Source organism: Folsomia candida, unplaced genomic scaffold (genome assembly GCF_002217175.1).
Source record: "Folsomia candida strain VU population unplaced genomic scaffold, ASM221717v1 Fcan01_Sc020, whole genome shotgun sequence".
In the NCBI taxonomy this organism is placed as follows: Eukaryota; Metazoa; Arthropoda; class Collembola; order Entomobryomorpha; family Isotomidae; genus Folsomia; species Folsomia candida.
Window position 1 is genome coordinate 3,087,910 of NW_019091212.1, and position 21,706 is coordinate 3,109,615.

The window sequence follows — 21,706 nt, forward strand, 5'->3', positions numbered from 1 at the left end:
CCGAACAGATCTTCTTCTTCGTCGTACAGATTATTATTATGCAGTTTGTAGTAGTAGCACGACTCTCATCCACATCTGGATCCCCAAGCTAGAAAGAAAGACGGGTATTGAGATGAGATTAAGAAACGGAAGGGAGGTCGGAAGGAAATGGATACCCCGCATTCACATACAACAGGGCAAAACAACTCTGTAATAATTAAACCATTTCTTGTCGCAGTCTATCAACTTGCTTATAGTCGCGTACATTAGTATTAACAAGTGTATTTTTAGAGGCCTTCTCTCTCTCTCTCTAACTTGTCTGCATATACATACAAATACAATCCCCACTCATTTATGGGGCGCATATAGCAAGTAATAGGAATATCCTCCAAAATCACAAACTTCCTTCAAGTATCAAGCTTGATATCCAATCCACCACGCAAAAGACCAAACCCAATCAATGGCAATTTGTTGGAAAGAAGTAAAAAGAGCAGGTTCTTCTGCTCATATGGTAAACTAAGAATATAATCAAGTGCTTATCCTCTTCATTCATTCATTCTAAGAAAAATCTCCGTTTTCTTGGGGCGGACAAAATAAAGAGCGTCAGATCATCCACCGCTATCGAAGAGTGAACATGCCATATCTCCAGTGAAATAAAATCTCAGCCTCTCTCTTCCACGAGACCCAAGGAATAGAAAATGTGACGAAGGAAAGGCACCAACCAAGCTGCTGGTGGTGGATGCTCTTCTTCTTCTTGTCGGTGCGTGGGTTAGTTGACTCCTTGGACTCTAAAAAGTAGCTGCTTGACTTTATTTAGTTGCTTGCTGCCAGCAGGCGATTCAGAGTTCTTCACTTTTGTCCGTTTCAATTCGCCTCGACTAAATATTTTAAACTGACTATTTCGAATCGTGTTTACAAGTTTTTTTGTTTCGAACAACTTTATTTTGTGATTTTCGGTTAGTTTCCAGTTAGTTTCAAAAAGTTGGTCAAAAAGTTTACTACTTGCGTGAGAAAAATTTATTTTAGTGTTCGTGGAGGGAAACCAAGAACCATGGCGAAAGTGTTGTTAAACTTGCTGATATTCTTGTTGGCGGCGAGCGGCCTTGTCGCATCAGCGAAGGATAAAGGCGATAAAAAGGATAAAGCTCTGAAGCCGATAATCCCTATCCGTAAGTTTAACTAATTATTTATTGAATACAATTTTTACTTTGGTTTTTGTGGGAAATTAAGTAAGAGTGAAAACATGGATGAAATTTGAGAGAAAAAGATGTCAAATTAATAAAGTACAATTGAGTAGTATGTGAGATTTTTGACGATAGTTCAGTCATGAGATGATTTGAAATAAGAATTATTAAAGTAGTAATTTTCAAAATACTGTGATGCCCGGTCACACATTTTTTGTATTTTCCATACTTTAGGATTTGTAAAAAGTCTCAAAATTATGGAAAATGAGAAAAGAATGAGACGTAAATCATTCACATGAGTGCTACAAGCTCACCTGAGTAGTGAGAAAGGTGATTGAGTGAAGCACCTTTACTAGTTTTATCTCACCTTTCCTCTCGCTTCCACTTTTGTAGATCTTTCTGAAGGGCAGAATGCGACCACGGTGCTTAAGGGGAGTACAATTCAAATCGTTTGCATCGGTCCCCATGAACCATTTGAGACGACGAGAACAGAATGGTGGAAGGATGACAAAGAAATAGAAGATGCTCACCAATGGTCAGGCTTCGAAATTTCTAGACTCGGGTAAGTCCATTAATTGACCACCTTTTGTGTACCAGTAGTAATACGGTAATAATTTCTGTCTAGGTTGACCATTAACAAAATCCAACCAAGCAGTTCCGGGGTATATAAATGTATTCTGAAGGATGAACACTCGCCTGATGTCAATAATATCCACCGCAATATCAACATAACCGTGGTGAGAAAGAAGGACGGAGAGAAGAAGAAACAATTAGTCTCAGAACATGACAGGGAGTACGACGACGATGCAGAATATTCTGAAGAAATGCTTATTGATTGCGACCGTATCAGAGCTAAACCTGGATTTTCTGAGGATGCTCCTTATCTTTGTTTCGAACGTCATGGGGACCGGCTCAATCAATTCCATATACTTCCAGCCGGAAGTGGATTAACACTTAAGTGTGACCCGAAAGGTGGTGATAAGTTCATTATTAGTTTTTAATTCCTTTTTAATACTGATTTTAATTGTCCCGTTCTTATCTTTTTTAAAAGGAAACCCCCCACCGAAACTTCGTTGGTATAAAGACGACGAGCCATTCTCAGCGGCTGGCTACCACTACAAGATAAGCAACAATACGTTAACAATGAAGGAGGCTACAGAGTCCGATTCGGCCGTGTATTCTTGTGAAGCTTATAATTCGCATTCAAGAATCAGAATCAACAAAGAAGTCAAAGTTCAACGTAAGAGTATTTAAAATTGAATGCATGTATTGCTTCGCATGGAATGTAGTGTGTCTTGGAGTTCTTTTCACTCAATTTCGCATTAGATTAATAGTTTTTTGAGCACTTTTACGCATGACTTTTGCTTTTGTGATACCGGATCTAATCACTCTTAATTTAAATCAGATAATTCATTCTGTTTTCAAATATCATTATCGTATCTACAACTTTTAAGTCTCTGGTGATTTGTATTAGTTAATTGTCAAAGTACCTGGTCATTGGTCAAGGTTATGTCTATGTTGGTGATGGGAAGTATTATTTTGTAGAGAATTTTAAACGATCTTCTACCCTCTCTCGTGTTAGTTAAACTATTAAATTATAGAAGCTTCTTATGATTTTCCCCATGCAGACAGGCCATCCACAAAAATTTTAATAAATCGACTGGCAAATATCACCGTGCTAGCAGGGCAACCTGTCGAGATCGAATGTGACATTTTAAACTACGACGAATTAATTGGTGTCAATATACAATTCAAAAGAAAATTCGGAGACCAAATGACGCCCATAAAGGTTTGTTCAACATTCTATTTATTTTTATGATTTGTTAACTTTGATGGAAGATGACAGAAATATAAGTTGAAATAACATCGCGCATTGAGTACAACTGAAAGGTGATAATTAACGTGATAACTACAAGACTATTTAAGCAAGTATATAATTATAAATATTAAGTAAGGTTAATGGGCTAGTGATACATATGTGAAAACATACAAAACTTGAATACTTTTTAGCATCCGTTTTTTTATGAACTTTATAAATTGTATGATTTTTTCTTTCCCTTTGCTTGCTAAACACAATCTGGCATGGTGTGTGGTGTGATATCAAATATTAACTCTTTTTATCATTTAATTTGTTTGATTATAAATTTTTAAGAAATGAATATTTAATTGAATTTGACAATGATCTATATATAGAGGTTAACCATGCCAAACCGATATTTACTGAAGCACCTAAAAATCTAACTGTGATGCAAATGGGTAATGCGTTCCTAAAAGTGGAAATATTGAGTGACGCTGAATATTTCGTAATGTGGATGAAGCATTCTCCCGAAAATCCCGAAATATTTGAAACCGTCGAGGTACATTTTCATTTTACGCTGCTGGTCTAGCTTAATTTGATGCATTTTCAAATTATAATTCAAGGAGCTATGCTGTATAAAATTTAAAACTTACTACGATTTGCGTGTGTGACTTGCTTTCACTAATTTTCTAGACCACAATAAACTTTTATAAAGGTATCGACTAGCGTTTCTGATACTGATTTTATAAAATTCTACTTTGACCCAAATTTGAGCTGAATCAGTAGTACTATAAAAATAATATAACATGGAACAATTTGTTCAATACTTTAATATTACTTTAATACATCTATTATTAACGAACCAATCTATAAACTATACATGCTAAATATATTTATAACGAGCGTCCCACAAAACTAATAACATCTTCAATCCATAATATTATTATTAACATTGTGTGTTTGGAGTGTTGCTGTAATATTTTTCACTAAATTGATCCTAATTTGACTAAATATCTTGAAATTATTACAGTCAAGAACCGACGATGACTATTACCAAGATTCGCATATTCTTTATTTGGAGAATGTGACTCTAGCTGACGCTGGTTGGTATACCTGCTTAGCTACTAATAGCATCGGTCGGGCAAACATGTCTGTCTATCTTGACGTAGTGACAGGTAAAACGTTGTTTATATTTGATAAGTAAATAACTGCATAGTTCCAAATGATGAGATGACAATTATTCTTAATATATTCTTTTAATGTCGATTTTATATAGAAGTGAAAACCGACGCTGCTGTTTCCAGCAATGAGATTGCCCAAATGTCTGAAATTGTAGCGATTGGAATTCCATTGGCCGCTGGTATTTTACTTCTCTCGATATTCGCAGTTTGGTTCTTCACTAATAGATATCAGTTAAAAAAGTAAGTCGCTGTACGACATGATTTAATTTAAAAAAATCAATTATGATAATTCCTAATAATATTATGTTAAACCTTCCCTCTGCCCAGACTAAGAATGAAGATTAAGGAAGGTAATAAAGGTTGGACTAAGGTAGTCGTCGTGGATAGAGTTCCGGCTCGTGATAGTGAAGACGGTGCAATAGTAAGTGCAATTGATATTTAAAAAATTAAAGGAGTAAGTAATGCAAAATGTAATAATTCTACGAATACTGTACATTTCAGCTAATTCCAGAAGTAAACATAAAAAGTGTTCCGACAAACCGAGCCAACGCTCAAGAATATGAACTTCCAAAAGATGAAAGGTGGGAATTTCTTAGAAGTCGCTTAATAATTGGAAAGTATTTGGGTGAAGGTGCCTTCGGAGAAGTTTGTCAGGCAACTGCCCATGGGATAATTGACCGAGGAGTAACTACCACCGTTGCCATTAAAACACTTAAAAGTACAGTTTGTTTATTTAAATAGTCGCATTATAAATATATCTATTAGTTTTTACAGCAGTTGAGAATTATGTATTGTTTAGATACACACTCTGATGCTGATATGATTGACTTGATATCGGAAATGGAGACCATGAAGGAGCTCGGAAAACACCCAAATATAATCAACCTACTCGGATGTTGTACTGAAGGAGGACAACTACTCGTCATTATGGAGTTTGCTGAACATGGCAGTCTGTTAGAATTCCTTCGGACTAATCGGAACAATTACACTTTTAATAAAATGAATAACAATCCCGACACGGTACTTCAAGTTTATGAAAATGACCAAACAGCAGCCATACCGTCCGGACAAACCGCCTTATCATTTAAAGACCTGATGTCGTATGCGTATCAAGTAGCACGAGGAATGGATTATTTGTCTCAAAGAAAAGTAATGCATACATATTTTTGAATATTTGTGATTACAAATTCGTTACTACTTACTGAATTGTAATGTGTTGTTGCTCTAGTACGTGCACAGGGATTTGGCTGCAAGAAACGTTCTTATTGCTGCTAACCACGTGGCTAAAATATGCGATTTTGGAATGACCAGAAGTACATTTGCAAATGATTATTACCGAAAGAAATCGGATGGACGTGTCCCCATCAAGTGGATGGCGCCGGAAACACTAATCCACCGTGTTTATACTTCCCAGTCTGACGTGTAAGTATTTAAATTTAAGATATTGACTGAGCTTAATAACTTTACTATGCCACACCAACCAATTGATTGATAAATTTTTAGATGGTCTTACGGAATCCTTCTTTGGGAAATTGTCACTCTTGGGGGTTCACCATACCCAACTATTCCTAAGATGAACTACTTGTTAGAATTTATACAAAGTGGTCAACGGATGTCGCAACCGCCTAATTGTCCCACAGAATTGTTAGTAATTATCATTCTACAATTGTTAGTAATAGTGACGTGTACAAGAAATTTAAATAATTCTGCCTATAGATACATCTTGATGAGAGACTGCTGGATGGACAACCCAACTGGTCGCCCTATCTTTAGTCATTTAGTCGAAGACATTGGACGCATTCTGTACATTGCTTGTGAAACGGTGAGTATACATTAATATAATTATTTAATAGAAGTATTGTAAATAACGCTAATTTGCATTTCAGGAATATCTTGAACTAGAGGTTCCAGGACCTCCTGAAGAAATCGTGACGCCTCCCAGCAGCCCAGAAAACTCTCGACCTGAGATCATGTTTGATCCTGAATTTATAAAGTCATTTACGGCCTAAATGAGTCTCCGTTTCTGTCTTGAAACTTGTGCTTTTTCTGCTATACTAGAAAAAGAGATAAGTTAACATGCCCACCTTGTTCTTGTTTTTATTTCGTATAGTATTACTAGATACCATTAAGTGTTTTCTATTATATTATGATTATTATATTATTGTTATACAATAAATTACTACTATGCTCCTGAAAATTAGTCAAGCAAGGTGGCAGCTATAGTTGTATTACAGTATATAAGAAATCAGACATCACGTTTTTGTTATTATTGTCATTATTGTCATTTGTTATAAGTAGAAATAGTTTTCAGATTCAAATTGTTTATTAGTCAGAGAAAGGCAGCTAGCTACTTAACTTTTATTTACACAGAGGTATTTTTTTTTGCTTTCCGTTCAGATCTATTATTACTAAAAATGCAACTATATCATGATTTACACACGTGGTTAGACTTATATAATAATTTTATTGTGAAAAACTTGCAGAAACTATTTACTTGTATTGATTAATACCAGATGTATGTACGCATTTAGTTAGATCGGTCAAATATTCACTTGTTCATTGTTGACAAATAGTATTAATAAAGGTCACGTCGGTTAATCATTATTGGGCAATAAGACAACATTTTTTAAACACAGTAATCAAAATATGTGGGAGCATTTCAGATTTCAGAAATTCTCAAATCCGAAAATTTCATAAAACTAACAAGTTTCATGGTAAAAATGTCGGTTAAAAAACGTTTGCTCACAGCAAACTCAACCAACACCGCCACAGGGAAACAAAGAGATTGTAGTGAGCACTCGTATAGTTCGTGTGGTGGTGGTGGTGGTAAACCCGGCTGAAAAGCAATCAGTAATGTGGAGTGCAGTGCAGCAGTGGAGTGATTGATAGCAGCAACCTCCAACCAAACCACCTGAGTTTAATATTAATATTTTAGTTTTTGCCAATTTTTTGCAACAATTAATGGCCATATCGTGTCTACCATTTTAAATGACTTGTGTCCGTTGTTCTCTATTTGGCTGACTGAGAGAGTGAAGGTGACGAGTGTGATTGTTAAGTTAGTTGGCGACGCTGCACATTGGACGTGGAGAGAGGAGTCGAAAATTACTTCCTTAAATTGTAGGCAACAATGCGTCGAAGTAAGACGGTGTAAGTTTTGTCTGATTTACGTATGAGCTTTCGCGACACGATATTAACGATATTAACAATGTTTGTATTATTGTTTTATTAGTGTAGATACGGGGAATCAGGCCTATCAACATCATATTTTTCACCATAATCACCACGCTGTCGGAGGGGACAGTCAGGTGAAAGAAGAGTTGGTTCTGGGATTCGACTACAGCCAAAATAACATGGCATTTGACGATTTCACATTAAGTCAGCCAAAAGGAGCCGAGATGAACGGAAATATGGAGTTTGAAGGAAGCCAAAGTTTACGAATCAATACGGCTGATCTTTTCGATGGTGGGTTTCGTTCATTAATACAGGAGGAGGGAGTGGAAATTGCTCGGAATCCAAATTCAACTTCATTGGTGGAACTAGATCCAAACAAGTTGAATTTGTCGGAAGCGGATGGCGATCCTACCTTACCGGTTGCTACTGCTTCGGTTAGCCAAGATAACATCTTGCAACAACTCTTACACGGCGAGGGAGGAGAATATCCTGCATCGTATCGGCTCTCACAACAAGATAGTTTCGGACTTTCATCAGCGATTGAAGGAATGGCAGGAGCAATTCCCGATCATGAAATTGCGTCTACTGCTGCAGCAACAACTGAAACAGGGCCTGAAGGTCCAATGGGAAATGAAAACATTTGCTTTGAACAGTATGGGGGTCCATTCGGATTTGGGGTACGCAATTCTGGAGATTAGAACCATTAGCTTTGGAGATTTTAAATTTGTTTAATTGATTCCGTGCAGATCGTTCCTAATCACGCTGGCAAAAAGGTTAAATGCATCTATAGTGACACTTACAACAAGTTCTATTGTGACCTTGGTACTTTCGAGTTCGTCATTAAGCTGGACTTTAATTCAATTACGAACCTTGAGAAGTACTGTATTCGTTTCTCATTGATCTACACGGATCCTGAATATCAAAACAAACCCGTATTGAAATGTATCAATTGCGCTGAGACGCAAAAGAAACTTAGTAAGTCAAAGTCTGATAAATGAATTTTCTGCTTACTTCTCCACAACTAAAAATATTATTATGCCTATGTTAAATCAAAAGAGGTTGTTAGAAAATTAATTAATTGGTTTATTAGTCAGTGAACAAGATCAACTCAACAAATCGCTGCATCACATTGTTCGTGGTAACTCTGATGACAAAAATGTTACGTATTTCACGAGTGAGCGGACTGGATTCTGTTACGGCATGATTGGCTTGCGCCATCCTGAGGTATATTATTTATTCATCGAGCTGTTCTCTTATCTTTTGGCTAACGAACTTAAACGAACGAAATTAAAATTTGTATTAACTTGATAGCCCGGTGTCACCTCAATTATACAAAAGTTGGCATTCACATGTCGATCTTCATGCCGATCCAGCGAAGATTTTGGCATTAATCGTCGACCCACCGCGTTGGTTTTTACACTCTTTGACCACCGGTAACTTTTCTCATGAGTTTAATAAAACAAACTAAAACTTAAAACTATGAATGAAAATAAAGTGGAATTGGTTAACTAATCTAAACATGTCTTAATAGTCGAGTAGTTCGTGGAAGATCGATGATTAATCTGAGAATTTGTTCAGCTCCTTTTCGGTGAGTTTATAGTTTTTATGAATTTATAGTATTCGTCCTCAAAAGGTAGAGAAATATTAATCACGTAAATATAATGCGTAATTTGTGTTATTAAATTAGTTTATTAATTTGTAATTAGGGATTACAAAAATGAGTGTTGTGGTCCATCGGCTACAATTCCGCACACGAAAAAACGCAAACATGTTCCAGAAAATGCAACTCTCCAACCAAAGATGAAAATGAGCGCACCCAGCACATCAACCCGACAAGATAAATGCGCTCCCTCCACTTCTTCTAATCGACATGTAGGAGGGCAACTACCAGGTTTCAGCATGGAAAAAGTGGTCAAGTCGACGGGGATGAATAATACACATGACTCATCATCCCAGGAATCACTGTACGAGTTGGACGATGAAGATTTGAGTGGGTCTCAGCGAAGGGTAAGTCGAAATATTTAATAATTCTTAACAATAATTTGACATTGCATTGACATTATTATTATTTCCTTGTGCCTTGTTTGACAGACAATTAAGATGCGAAAGCTGGCTCGAGATTGTAGGAATGTTCTTTCCTGGCTGCATTGCGATGACCCAATTCAGCGAGCTGCGGCTGTTCAGGTTTTCGAGTACGCAGAATTATGTTTTATTTACTTTACTACGACACTATGTTGCTTGTTGACACTTCTATTTAATTATGAATCTATCTTTCCCCAGATCCTTAAAGTTTACTGAGAGAATCGTCAACACCAGCCACAAAACAATCAAGAAGGTCATGGAAAAGAAAATGGAGAAAGGCGAGTAGATATATACGAATATATGTATTTTTCTGGTTCTATTTCTCGTGGACAATCTGCCAATTTAAATATATTGCATTGCATGACAAAGATAAACTACTTAAGTATAAAAGTATTGATGACGATACAGGGACCTGTTAAATTTATTTTTAGTGGCTGATGACTACTGCATTATAACCATTCCCACATTATTTTTGAATCTGTAGAATTAGAAACTTTTTACGAATTTTGACAGATTATGTAATAGACTTGGTTATTATATTATTGTTATAAACCACTATGACTGGTATTATCCTTAATCCTTGAATGATTGAATACATAACTTGTAAATCAAATAGAGTACAAGTAACAAGTAATAAGAGAGAGAGACGAAACATACGCTTTTAAGCTCAATTCAATATTGTTGCATAGTACAACCACACTAATTAACTGCATTTAGTAGTTTTAATACTTTATATTATTGTAATGTCTGGTAACCAAAATAGACTAGATATGTTATACGGGTTGGTATTATTAATGAAGATTTCCTTTGAGAAAAATAACCTACTGAAGAATTCGAAACTGATATCCCATATGTATGGAAACCAATAACTCAATAATCCTTCCTCAAGCTCGTCACTAGTGTGTATTTAGCAATTAGTTTTAGTAAAGTAGAATGACAAAAGAAATAGTTTTTCATAATAATTAACTTCTTAAAAAAGCGAATATTGTAGCTTGAAATGGCATAATTAAATGATGTATTGTATCTACTTATTGTTTTCCTTTCTTTACATGTTCATGAACTAGTTATAATTTTATTGATTAACATTACTTGATGTAAGCTGCTATTAGTCGTATGCGAGACGTGGTGGTGTAAATTTAGATAGATGAACCGCTGATGTATTATCTAAACATTAAATTTGAAAAGTGTGGTAATTTTTCCGCACTAACAAAACTAAAACTAGTATGTTATCATTCGGTGAAATTTACAATATATATTATAATAAACAACGTGCTACAAAAAATACATTTTCAAGTTTATTTTCATTTTATTTATTAAATTCGAATCAAACATTGAAGCTACGACGACATGAAAAAATTTGGTATAATAAAATGAAGTTGAGGAACTTGAGATTTTTTTAAAAGAAAGCTGACATGCCGGTAGCAAGCACACTTCAGCATTTGATAGAGCGGCCAGGAGAGGTCATCATTCACCGTACAAGTGAGCATTCAAGAAGCCGCTCTCCCTCCACTCCAGTCCACCTCACTCTGCACTCTGCCACAAAGTTTCTCTATTTTTTGGAAACTTTTTATTGTTTGTTAAATTTCCACTCTTTTCCAATTAACACTTTTTACTCAAATATTTTAAGTATGGCTGAAGGTGGACAAGGTAAAGATACCGTGCCTGGCGTTGGCCTGATGATCGAACGATCAAATGATGTTGAACAGTCATTCAAATCTGCCGTAGCTGAAGGGTACAGAGTCCATTTTTAATTCTACTTTAATCGGCGAATGCAATATTTTGTCTTATCGGGCTAATTATAAACAATTTAAAATGGTTAACTTTCAGATATAGCCTGATATGCATCGAGTCAATCCTTAAGCCAGAATATTGTCGAATAACGTTAGAGACTTGGGATCAGGAAGACACGGTCGCGCCTATCTCGTGGTTTGATGCATGTCTTCCTACCAAAGGTATTCATCCATTTTTTCGATATCAGAAAAGAATCGAAGGACCTTGACTTATGTCTAACTTGTGTAATCTCCTCCTAATCTAGTCTGGGTGTCCAACGTTTATGCGTTGTTGTCCCTTGTTAATGGCATGTTAGAAGGTGATAACGAAGTGATGGCGTCAAGGGCAAGAAAGCTTCTCCGACGGGAATTGGACTTCGCTCGATATGCGTCAATAGGCTGTGTATTCATAGAGTTGGATGGAAGTCAAGGTTTTACACATATGGCTAGTCTCGTCCAAGGATATCTCACCTCACCAGCAAAGGCAAGTGAAGATGCATGATAAACTAATAACTATAAATGATCGAAAATATTCGTATGTCTTTATTGTCTTTTGTCGTTGTAATCTGCAGGTGGCAATAAAAGTGCCTCTGTTATTTGAAAGCCAGCCTCTCCTACCTGATGACCACGCTTGGAGCATGTATGAAAATTATCAAAAATGTTCCTTTTGGATATACCTTCGCGATCCTGTTTTTCTAAGTTGTCCTTTATGATATTATTAGGTGGAATCAATTCAGGAACATGTGCGGGCATAATCACCGACTGTCTGTTGGTCTTGAACTGACCGAAACCTTACCTTGTCGAGAAAAAATGCTGCGCTGGATCGGGGAGAATGTAAAGTACATTTTTGTTCCCACAGGTATATTTGTACTAATTTACTCATTGAAAGAACTTTACTTTTTACTGTTTTGCTCATAAGGTACTTACATCGTTTTTTTTACAGCGCTTTGCATAAAGAATTCAGATGGAGTTGTAGATTTGGTATCAAAAGAACATTGCAGTTGGGTGCAATCATTTCTTCAACTGGGTGCAAAGGTTTTCTTTTGCGAAAACGACCAACCAGGCGGCAATCGACCTGCCATTGCCATCCACGAGTATCCAAAGCTCGTCGAATCATTGAAGAAATCTGCGGTAAGTGTTTGTTTATGAGGAAACCTACTATGTTTGCATTTATTCTTATTTATTGCGTATCATTATTGAAATTTAGGTCCCAGTATACGATGCTTATTTTGGATGTCAAAGGTCATTATTCCCGATGTTGCCTCCCAAATCCGAAGGGTTTCTATTGCCAAGGAGTAGACAAACTACCTCCGAAAAGTACAAGCTTTATACTGCAGCAATCCGTGAAGCTCTAATGACTTTAGTTTCGGAGGAGGAAAAAGACACGAAAGTGGTGTATGTATAAAATTCATTATATTATTATTTTCGTTGTAGTCTTGAGTTGGACCTGTGGTTTATTATTAGTTTTTGTAATTTCTTTCACAGAACTCTGGTTATCACAAGGGTCTGTCACGTCCCAATGACGGTGTGTTGTTTAGAGGCGGCAAAGCAAGCTCAACGGCGGATTAAGATTTTTGCTGTCGAAGAAGACGCAAACGTTACTGCTGCGCTTATCCACTACAACAACCAGTACTGGAATAAACTACTCAACGTATTGAACATAAACATGCGAGACTGGAATAGTGAAAATAAGGTTGATATTATTATTTGCGAAGTGCTCATTTCACCGTCGGGTAACGAACGGCTCCCAGAATTCTTCGACGAAATTCAACAATTTCTGAAGCCCGGGGGAGTAATGATTCCCCAAAAATTCCATACTTTCATTGTCCCAGTTTCATCCTCAACCATGCATAAAGAAGTTGGAAAACTAAGGGACCGACATATCGGAGAAAACCATTTGCAAAATGATCACGTTCGCTACTACTTTGAACACCCTTATAGTGTTTTCACTAAAAAGAAATATGATATTTGCAAACCAAAGTTGGCGTTTTCCTTCGACTATCCCAAATCAGGTTTATCTTGACAAACTAGCATTTATTATTAATTTGTAGAAATATATATATAATGATTAGTTTTTGTTGATTTCTAGAAGCTCGAATTCCAAATGAGCGTTACAGCGCAATAACCTTTGCGCCTGAAGAAAACTGCATGATAAATGGCTGTCTTTTTTACTCAGCCTTCAGTCTCTATGAAAACGTTTTCTTAACCTCTCTTCCTGAATTAAACACCAAGCGAAAATTAACATGGCTACCCATGTTTTTTCCGTTCGCGGTAAGCACTTATTGTACTAGTTGAACTGCTTAAGACATGCATATAATTTTGGCTACGCGACAATCATTTCTAACTGTGTCGTTCATTTTTGGGCATATTAATAAGTTGATCGACCACGCCACAAAATTCATGTATACTTATTAATTATTCCAGGAACCAATTACTTTGTCAAAAGGTCAAAGCGCAACGGTGAACTTTTGGCGATACAGAGACAAAGATAGTGTATGGCACGAATGGGGAATGTCTTCTCCATCGTCTCTTCCTGTCAGCAACCCAATGGGACGATCTTACAAAATCAAATTGACTTAACGTATGTAGTATATTTATTGTGTAACTAATTATATAACATATTATTTCAATACTGTACAAAATTATTTTAAATATTGTAAGTTAGATAAATTAGCAAGTTGTAAATTATTATGCAATTGTCTACATATAAAATCCATACTTCTCGATTTTAAAATAACTAAGGCACTTTTACCGTAGAGATGTATCCATTGTTAAATTTTTAAATTATTAAGTTTATTAATTGTGTCAGACAAGAGTCGGTACTGACAGATGCTTGTTTAATAAATTTAACGCTGGCTAAACAGCTATGGAAAATATACATGACTAGCATTTTTAAACTAATTCTTGGCTTAGAAACATTTGGAAAAGGTTTCATTGGAGAAAATTTTCCTTTGTGAATTTTTTTATTCATCAGTAAAGTAATGTGAGTGAATGACAAAGATTTTTTTGTAAATTAATTAAACTGATGAAATGCAGTCGAGATAGTTTTCCATCATCCAATTATCATAAATCTGCGAGCTGGGCGAGTAATTGTCTGTCAATTTTTCTAAACAATCGTATCATGCACTGTTGTATATTTTCCCTTTCCTTACTCAAGTTATAAGTATTACAATAATGGTGTGAGATGACAAACCACGAAAATTGTGTCCATAATTTACCATTATTGACACTTGCTCGATAAGCTTTCCCTCGTATTTCATGTCTTTCTTATTGCAATTCCTCCTACACCATAACAACACACTTCCGTTTCATCCTGCCTTCAAGTTAGTTAACGCATTGAGAATAAGGAGATTTCATTCCATTCATGAGCATAAATCAAAGGTTTGTCTGATTAAGTAAATAAATTAAGTCGTTGTTGTGCTGCATGGGAGAATGGTTTCAAAAGTGAAATGTAGACCATTTGCATACCAGGTAATGACCAAATTACAAACCAATGTCCGAATGAGAAAGGAGAACGAAGAATGGCAAAACTGACCAGATCGTCGTCGTCTCACAAGTGTCTCAGTCTCACCCCACCTCAAATACCATGCAGATATTTCACGTGTCTCAGTTAGTTGAGACGCTGCTGCTGCTGCAGGCTAAAAATCCTATTCTTCTATTTCACTCTTAATTCTAACAAGCAAAGCAAGCATTCTTTTGCTCAAGTGAATAGAAAATCCTTTGTAATTGTAAATTCATCTGCATGCTCCACAATCAGCAACAGCAAACGCCACGCTAAGGATACGTCTCTTAATCCAATCCAAAATCCAACACTCACTTAATATGCATGCCCTGTTCCCTTATGCTCGCTTTTATTTTATTTTATTATTTTCTTCCCAACTATATCTCGGTGGATTGGTGGATGTAGCACAATGTCAGTAGTGGAGGAGATTACTTTCAGTTTTATAATAACATCAAAACACCCAGAGTTTTTTGCACTCCTTTTTTATTTAATTTCTTATCTTATCTTGAGATTACTTATACTCCGTTCTGTATCTCTGCCTCGAGAGATTCATTCGCCCAATCCAATCCACCACGACTCCCAACAACCAATTATAAAACTTTATAATCTGAAAATGAAATCCCGTGTCCAAAAAGAGCGAGCACATGAATGCACATGAGAGATGCACATAATGAAAAGGAATGAATGCAAGCAAAGAGCCAACCGTTTTGTCTTTGCAGTTCTTTCCGCATCGCTATTTGCTCCACTTTTATTCTAGTTTGCATTTTATTTGCTACTTTATTCTGTATCGGGCTTCGATTCAATGGAAACGTCTGATAATTTCTCATCCTACTGCGCCAACCAATAATCATATCGAGAAATCAATCAAGTCTCATGTATATTTTTTTACATCTTGTGGGTGCGCAGGTTGTTTGCACTTTTCTTTTCACGATAAGGCGAGCAAGATAACCGTGATTGTGGGATCAATCTAATCGTAAATGGTCTGATTGAGCACGGGTGGTCGGCCAGTTTAGAAAAAATGGCGAGACACAATCGCAAGGTTTATGAAGTGGTAGTAGTAAAAATTCTTGAAAGAGAGATCATCAGCGACTATAACCCAACTAAACTATTGGGTCGGCAGTTGTCGGACCCTTTGGTCTGTTTTGTTAATGCACGTCAATTGTTGTTGTGACCAGGGCAGTTATGCGCCCCAGGACTTTGAGATCTAATGTAGTACATACAAAGTAGATTGATAAACTAAAACTCTTTCATAGAATAAAATGTAGTAATTACATCGAAGGTGAAAGTCCACTCCGAATAATGAAAAGAATAGACTCGTCAGAATTACAGAATTCATCAAAGTCGGAGCAACACAATGCTGCAAAATGTGGACGCTAACTTTTCACGCCTTATTCGACAAGGGTCTTCAGCATGCATGCAAAATCAGTTGCTTCTTGTTCTGCTCTTTTTAATAAAACTATTTCAAATCCGAGATAAATAATTTTTCAGAGTCACTCTGTACACCTGTCCCGGATGGAATGGAACAAATGCAAGGATGGTTATAATTAATCGATTAGTTGAGGCTGACGCATTGTTACTCGTTTCTTTCTTCCCGTTATTATTTAGGTAACAAAAATTATTTCATCTCCAAATGGACGCAACTGTGTAAAGGCGACTCGAGGAAAAAGACATTTGTAAAATTAACAAAACCACGAACAATTAAATGTAGCTTAGTCAGCTCATAATTGAGAGATGCCAACTGTGATTAAGAGTGAGAGAGAGAGAGAGGACAAAAAATGCATGGCATTGTTGGTCCATTTCCTTTCCTTAATCAGCTTTGAGGATCATCCCCTATTGTACGCGATACGAGATGATGATTATTGTGTGTGATGTTCATTTACAACTTATTCTCACAGAGAGAAACATTGATCCTGTCAAGATAACTATTGGTCACTTAGTTTTTTTTTCTTTTAAATAATTTTCCTCAAGCTCTGCTGAACCATCCATATCATATTTATTTACGTGTAACAATGGATTAGATTCGAGGTTGGGTCGGCTGAATGAAAATGAAACCAAGAGTTGCCTCCGAATGAATTTCATCATCATGGTAAAGTGATCTTGGTCATTTTATAATTGTGATAAAATCCTCCTTCCGGATGGATTGCTTAACGATTTAGAAAGTATGAAACCAACCTTTTCAGGAGATAATCGAAACGCATTATTATCAACTGTGCGAAACAAGACATTGGATATTATTGAGTCACTGCTTAGGATTAGATATGTACGAACAAGGCGAGATTTGGCAAACATTTTCAGCAGATTTGTTCTGGTCGTCGCTACATGAGCTGTGTCCGTCGGTGCGTGCCACACCCAAAGGATACACACGGTTCAGTCAGAGAGAGAGAGATTTCTCATTATTGCTACTTGTTACTCATGCACTTTTCTTTTTACATGTTTGGGTTAAGGTAGAATAATTTTGTGCTAAAAGCCCGGCTATGATTTACATGTCACGTTTTTCTCTCTACAAACGGAATAATCGACCTCATTCAGTCATTTATTTTTGCAAATGGTGAAGACGACGATGATGCAGGTCCACTTGAGAAAACGGAACTGACACAGTGAGACCAACAATAACGTGTGGTGTGTTTGTGTATGTGTGTGTTGTATGTGTGCGACTATTCGGAAAACACTTTATTCATCATCATCATCCTTCATTATCATGCTAACACACGAGATTGCCATGCACGGAGGAAATTACTACAACATTTATCATCCCGAGAATCTCACTCTCCTCAGTTTTAAAGCGACTACCTCTAATTTCATGATTATTAATAAACCAATTTACAATTCCACGCTGCGAGACATTTGTTGCAGAATTATTTAAGATAGGCATCAATCATGCGTCTATTTTGGGTTGATGAGAGATTGCTTGACCAAGAGGTGTGGTGGTGGTCAGCTATTCTTTCTTCGTATGTATGGTCACCACAACTGCACTTTTCAATGAGGCAGGATGACTACCAAGTTCATCCCATCGTCCTTTTATTCTCTGTGTGAACATTACTTATTTACTATTGGAACGACAAACAGTTCTTCTTTTGAACATGGTCAACCTTACTCGGTCGTTACTGCTGCCATTGATCCTAATAATTCAACAGCTAAACTCTCACTCCACTTTTGCACACCGATATTCAATCACTTCACGTCGGACAAGTACCACCACTTGAAAAGAGATGACCCATTCATTGTTGCCTAAATATACGGGCAGAGGTATTTCATCATGTTACGAGTCACGATAAATATTTGGAGGGTGCACACCATCGCCATCATCGCCATACATTTGATGCTCTTTATTGTCAGGCAGAGCAACCCTTCGTCCTCCTCTGAAACGTTCCAACGACTCGAGACGAGATAAACGATACATCGCCGACTACCATAAAAAATCAAACTCATCAATCTCACTGTATCTTTTTGGGAGATTTTTAGAGGATATGGAGTAGTTGGTAGCATTATCAAATCAGGAGACGAGGAAAGCGAACAAGAAGAACAAGGATTCATTTTCATGAGCTATGAACATTATACGACTTTAGTGAAGAATTTGGAGTGAGCGAGGAGTGAAGATGACGATGACGGGTCGGCTGCTCAAGATAATTTGAAATGCTTGATGGCTCAGCAGGCACAAAAGTAAAATTTCTTTTGGACGGACCTTCGCGTTTCATATCGTGAAGAAAAGTCGTCTCCTCCTGCTGGCTGGCTGGCACACCTTCACCGCAAAAACTTTGCTGACATTTTTGGCGAGAAAATTCACCAAATTAATGAAAACTAGTGACCGGAAAACTTGCAAAATCCTCTCAAGTCAACCCAATGTAATTAATTAACATAAAAATGCCACAATAATTGCACGTCTATGTCTATTCATTCTCTAGGCTTAAATGTGTAATTAAAATTTCATTCCGTCATTATTTAGACTCGTTTTAAATAATAAAGTGATCATTATTCCCCACATACTTTCAAAACAATACAATAATATAAGAGATCAAATTAAGAAGATGACGAGTCACTTAGTTAACGGGCAAGCACGTAGTGCTTTATCCGACAAATTGAATGCATCCTCTTAATAAAACGTCCTTATTCCTAAGAACCCTGAAGCACCTCCACCATCATCACAGTTGACAAATTACGACGCCAATAAATAAATGTTGTCGTCATATTTGCTTTCAATAACGACCATCTTTAAAGCTAGTTACTGCGTTTAAATGCCATGTGATTGCTGAGCATTATGAGTTGATGGCCAATTTTACGCCAGATTCCGGACAGTTTCTCTTTGTCTCTGTAATTTAATTGGCCAAAGAGGCGAGGAATAGAAGAGGTATGTCATATCATCGTCCCCATCATGACCATCGTCAAAAACCACCAAGGAAGGAATACGTAAACTAAATATATGCATTACTTCCACCAAATTTTCAAGTGCCACGACCACCAGCACATACAAACTAGCTGCACACCACACGGTCTAGTCTGGGGATAAAAAGCTCAAGAATTTTGCATGAAATTTAGTGACCTTAATAAGAAATGAAGCACGCGAGAATGAAAATAACAGAACACAATAACACCACTTTATGTGCATAGTGACCATAATCGTAAAACAAAATAATACCTTTGTGGTCGCAGTGCTCGCAAAAATTAGTGAAAATTGTTTATTTGTATTACACTAAACACTTTTTAGTGGTGGTTGGTCCTCGTGGTGCATGGTGGTAGAGAGGACCACTCTTTTCAGGTAAAATTCGAGACTGGAAGAGTTTTAGGCAGTGTCAGAGACGTGATAATTTACTAGCCAATAAAGTCTTATTATGGAAATATGTTCCCAAGTCGAGTGTCTCTTTAGTATGGCATTTCGCCATTCATTCTCTTTTAAGCCGGTTGTGGAATTAAGTCCTAAAATAAAATACGCACCAACAATTTTCCACGCTAAATTTGTAATGATGATGATGATGGAGGATGATTTTAACCCCTTTTCTCCAAACTTGTATAGATGTAGGATAGCCGACATATTCAAGCGGTATATATGCCCACATTGCGTAATGTACACGTACACGCATAATTGAAAATCGTTCATATAACACCACCCATCACCGCCGAGCACTTATTTAAAGTTTCAACACCCCGAATACGTATAATGCGGCTAGATAGTCGACTCGCCAGTTTAATAAAAATCAGTCCACCAAAACTAAAGGTACCTAAAAAGGATTACCGCAGTACTTACAAGCGTCCTCATGCAGATATTCATATGCATAAAATCGTAGGTAGTAAATCTCACGGGACGAAGACGACAATGAATTATTGCAGTTCCTTCAACTGCTGCATGCCTTCCTTGTAATATAATAAAGGCGGATTATGATTGTAAGTGTCAATCATGAATCAAGTTTATAATTTGGAAAATAATGTGTACCCCGAGATTATAGGAGAATAGGCTGGCATCAAACATAGAGCGGTCACATACAAGTCGCAGGAGCAGGATTCAATAAAAGATTCGATAAAAGATTCAATTACCGAGAAGGCATTTTATCAGGGTGTTCAAACTCATTTAAAATACGCATCAACATTTTTATTGCTACCTCGTTCGATGCACTGACGATAAGAAAGGGACGACATGCACGAGCATAAATGAGTAACAATGCCAGTTGGAGGAGGCCGGAGGACTTGATTTTGCAAATTGGTATAAATTACATTGTCGACGAGTAGTAGAGCTAAAATATTCTTAGTATTTTTTTGCGATTAGGAATTAAAATTTTGTGTCGACTGCTTAACACATTTTCGACATATTGTGTTTACTTACTGAAATAGAAATCTTTAAAAAAAATTAGATCCCCTTACATGCCGTTTTGGCTGTAATTTTGCAAATGTTGTGCAAAATTTTCTACTCGTAATCTCCGTTTATTTATATTTACATATAACGCTTACCACTGTGTCCTGCAAAATAATAATTAATGACAATGTACATCCTTTCTCTTCACCTGATACAAACTTCTAACTGTTTATGCAAATACGTTATTTGTCTTCGACGAGATTGATTAGCCCCACATTTTCAGTCACACAGCGATCCATGTCCGGTTTCTACGCCACAAAATAAAAACATCCGTCTCTAAAGTGTATGATCTACAATAAAGTGACAAACTTTATTCATTAAGATGGATGATTAGATCAGTCATCAGAACACAAAGTTTTTTGCATCAACTTTCACGGTCGATGGAGACAGTGGGAAATTGCAGGCTGCAGGGAATAAATTGGTTTACAAAAAGGTGACCAAGCGAAAGGGAAGAGTCATGTAAACCACTTATATCACATGATCCAGAAGATCTTCCCAGCCTACGGATGCATAAAAGTAGCTTCCCACTTTGCAAATGCATACACTGCGAAACTCTAAATACCTGCAGTAAACACCAATCAATTCAGAATCTCGAAAGATGAAATATGACCGCAATCTGTACTCAAGAAGAGAAGAGAAGAAGGGATGAATAAGTTCTGTGCATGTGCATCCCACGCTTGAGTACGCGTTGAGGAGTTGGTCTCTGTGTAACAAAGTTGTTGCATCGCATTGTATCCAATCTTTCGGTATTATGACTGCCCTGAAATTCGATGTACTTATACTTTTACCTACGTTCATGTGCATGTTTGTATGTATGTACAACACCAACCACAAGGACTGTGTATTGGGTTGGAAAAATTAAATTGTGCTGTGCGCTCTGCTCTCGTATGTAGAAAGAAAAATGAATGAAGAACAACAATGCTCAGACACCGAATTACTTATTTATGCTTTTTTCCTTGCGTCGTGGTAAAGTAAGTTTTAAGCTCGGCTCACATTTTATGAGATCATTTCTTGATTTTGTTAACTTATCCTCGAGATTTTCCTTTTTTTCCTGTGCCAACATGGTCGGTTTTTTCAGTCTCATTCTCACTCTCTCAGCCGACATAATAATAATCATCATCTGATGTGATAAAGGCACGATATTGATTCTGCATTTGCAGACGTACATAAATATTTACTCGTCCTTTTATTTGTTTTT

General features: G+C 36.8%; 3 protein-coding genes across 5 annotated transcripts; all 3 read left to right on the forward strand.

The window, feature by feature from the left end:
• Window positions 1-373: 373 nt before the first annotated feature.
• Window positions 374-6,746, forward strand: LOC110858119 (fibroblast growth factor receptor 4). Of its 2 annotated transcripts, none has more exons than XM_022106789.2 (14): window positions 374-1,148; window positions 1,557-1,725; window positions 1,789-2,135; window positions 2,215-2,403; window positions 2,792-2,952; window positions 3,992-4,136; window positions 4,238-4,382; window positions 4,470-4,563; window positions 4,644-4,860; window positions 4,942-5,291; window positions 5,371-5,564; window positions 5,646-5,786; window positions 5,859-5,964; window positions 6,029-6,170. In XM_022106789.2, the coding sequence occupies exons 1-14, from the start codon at window positions 1,031-1,033 to the stop codon at window positions 6,149-6,151; spliced, it is 2,499 nt and encodes an 832-aa protein (XP_021962481.1). In that variant the 5' UTR covers window positions 374-1,030; the 3' UTR covers window positions 6,152-6,170. The 2 variants fall into 2 exon arrangements, with proteins under 2 accessions (XP_021962481.1, XP_021962480.1); XM_022106788.2 differs by lacking the exon at window positions 2,792-2,952 and adding an exon at window positions 3,357-3,520 and having other exon boundaries at window positions 375-1,148; window positions 6,029-6,746.
• A 245-nt stretch (window positions 6,747-6,991) lies between these two features.
• On the forward strand, window positions 6,992-10,679 carry LOC110858146 (cellular tumor antigen p53). Of its 2 annotated transcripts, none has more exons than XM_022106821.2 (9): window positions 6,992-7,289; window positions 7,372-7,990; window positions 8,060-8,288; window positions 8,404-8,537; window positions 8,625-8,746; window positions 8,845-8,901; window positions 9,020-9,320; window positions 9,405-9,505; window positions 9,594-10,679. In XM_022106821.2, the coding sequence occupies exons 1-9, from the start codon at window positions 7,270-7,272 to the stop codon at window positions 9,679-9,681; spliced, it is 1,671 nt and encodes a 556-aa protein (XP_021962513.1). In that variant the 5' UTR covers window positions 6,992-7,269; the 3' UTR covers window positions 9,682-10,679. The 2 variants fall into 2 exon arrangements, with proteins under 2 accessions (XP_021962513.1, XP_035714253.1); XM_035858360.1 differs by having other exon boundaries at window positions 6,993-7,279.
• A 177-nt stretch (window positions 10,680-10,856) lies between these two features.
• LOC110858236 (protein arginine N-methyltransferase 5) lies at window positions 10,857-14,042 on the forward strand. The gene is made up of 10 exons (XM_022106917.2): window positions 10,857-11,127; window positions 11,223-11,347; window positions 11,431-11,648; window positions 11,737-11,804; window positions 11,887-12,023; window positions 12,108-12,295; window positions 12,372-12,559; window positions 12,650-13,176; window positions 13,254-13,435; window positions 13,589-14,042. The coding sequence occupies exons 1-10, from the start codon at window positions 11,024-11,026 to the stop codon at window positions 13,742-13,744; spliced, it is 1,893 nt and encodes a 630-aa protein (XP_021962609.1). The 5' UTR covers window positions 10,857-11,023; the 3' UTR covers window positions 13,745-14,042.
• Window positions 14,043-21,706: the final 7,664 nt, after the last annotated feature.

What these genes read in the sequence shown, in the direction of transcription:
- LOC110858236 (XM_022106917.2), top strand. Translation starts at nt 11,024, where the DNA reads ATGGCTGAAGGTGGACAAGGTAAAGATACCGTGCCTGGCGTTGGCCTG. An exon ending in GATGACCACGCTTGGAGCAT is followed by an intron (nt 11,805 to 11,886) that starts GTATGAAAATTA and finishes TGATATTATTAG; the next exon opens with GTGGAATCAATTCAGGAACA. An exon ending in CTTCGACTATCCCAAATCAG is followed by an intron (nt 13,177 to 13,253) that starts GTTTATCTTGAC and finishes GTTGATTTCTAG; the next exon opens with AAGCTCGAATTCCAAATGAG.
- LOC110858119 (XM_022106788.2), top strand. Translation starts at nt 1,031, where the DNA reads ATGGCGAAAGTGTTGTTAAACTTGCTGATATTCTTGTTGGCGGCGAGC. An exon ending in ATTATTTGTCTCAAAGAAAA is followed by an intron (nt 5,292 to 5,370) that starts GTAATGCATACA and finishes TTGTTGCTCTAG; the next exon opens with TACGTGCACAGGGATTTGGC. An exon ending in TATACTTCCCAGTCTGACGT is followed by an intron (nt 5,565 to 5,645) that starts GTAAGTATTTAA and finishes ATAAATTTTTAG; the next exon opens with ATGGTCTTACGGAATCCTTC.
- LOC110858146 (XM_022106821.2), top strand. Translation starts at nt 7,270, where the DNA reads ATGCGTCGAAGTAAGACGGT. An exon ending in GGGGTCCATTCGGATTTGGG is followed by an intron (nt 7,991 to 8,059) that starts GTACGCAATTCT and finishes GATTCCGTGCAG; the next exon opens with ATCGTTCCTAATCACGCTGG. An exon ending in TTTACACTCTTTGACCACCG is followed by an intron (nt 8,747 to 8,844) that starts GTAACTTTTCTC and finishes ATGTCTTAATAG; the next exon opens with TCGAGTAGTTCGTGGAAGAT.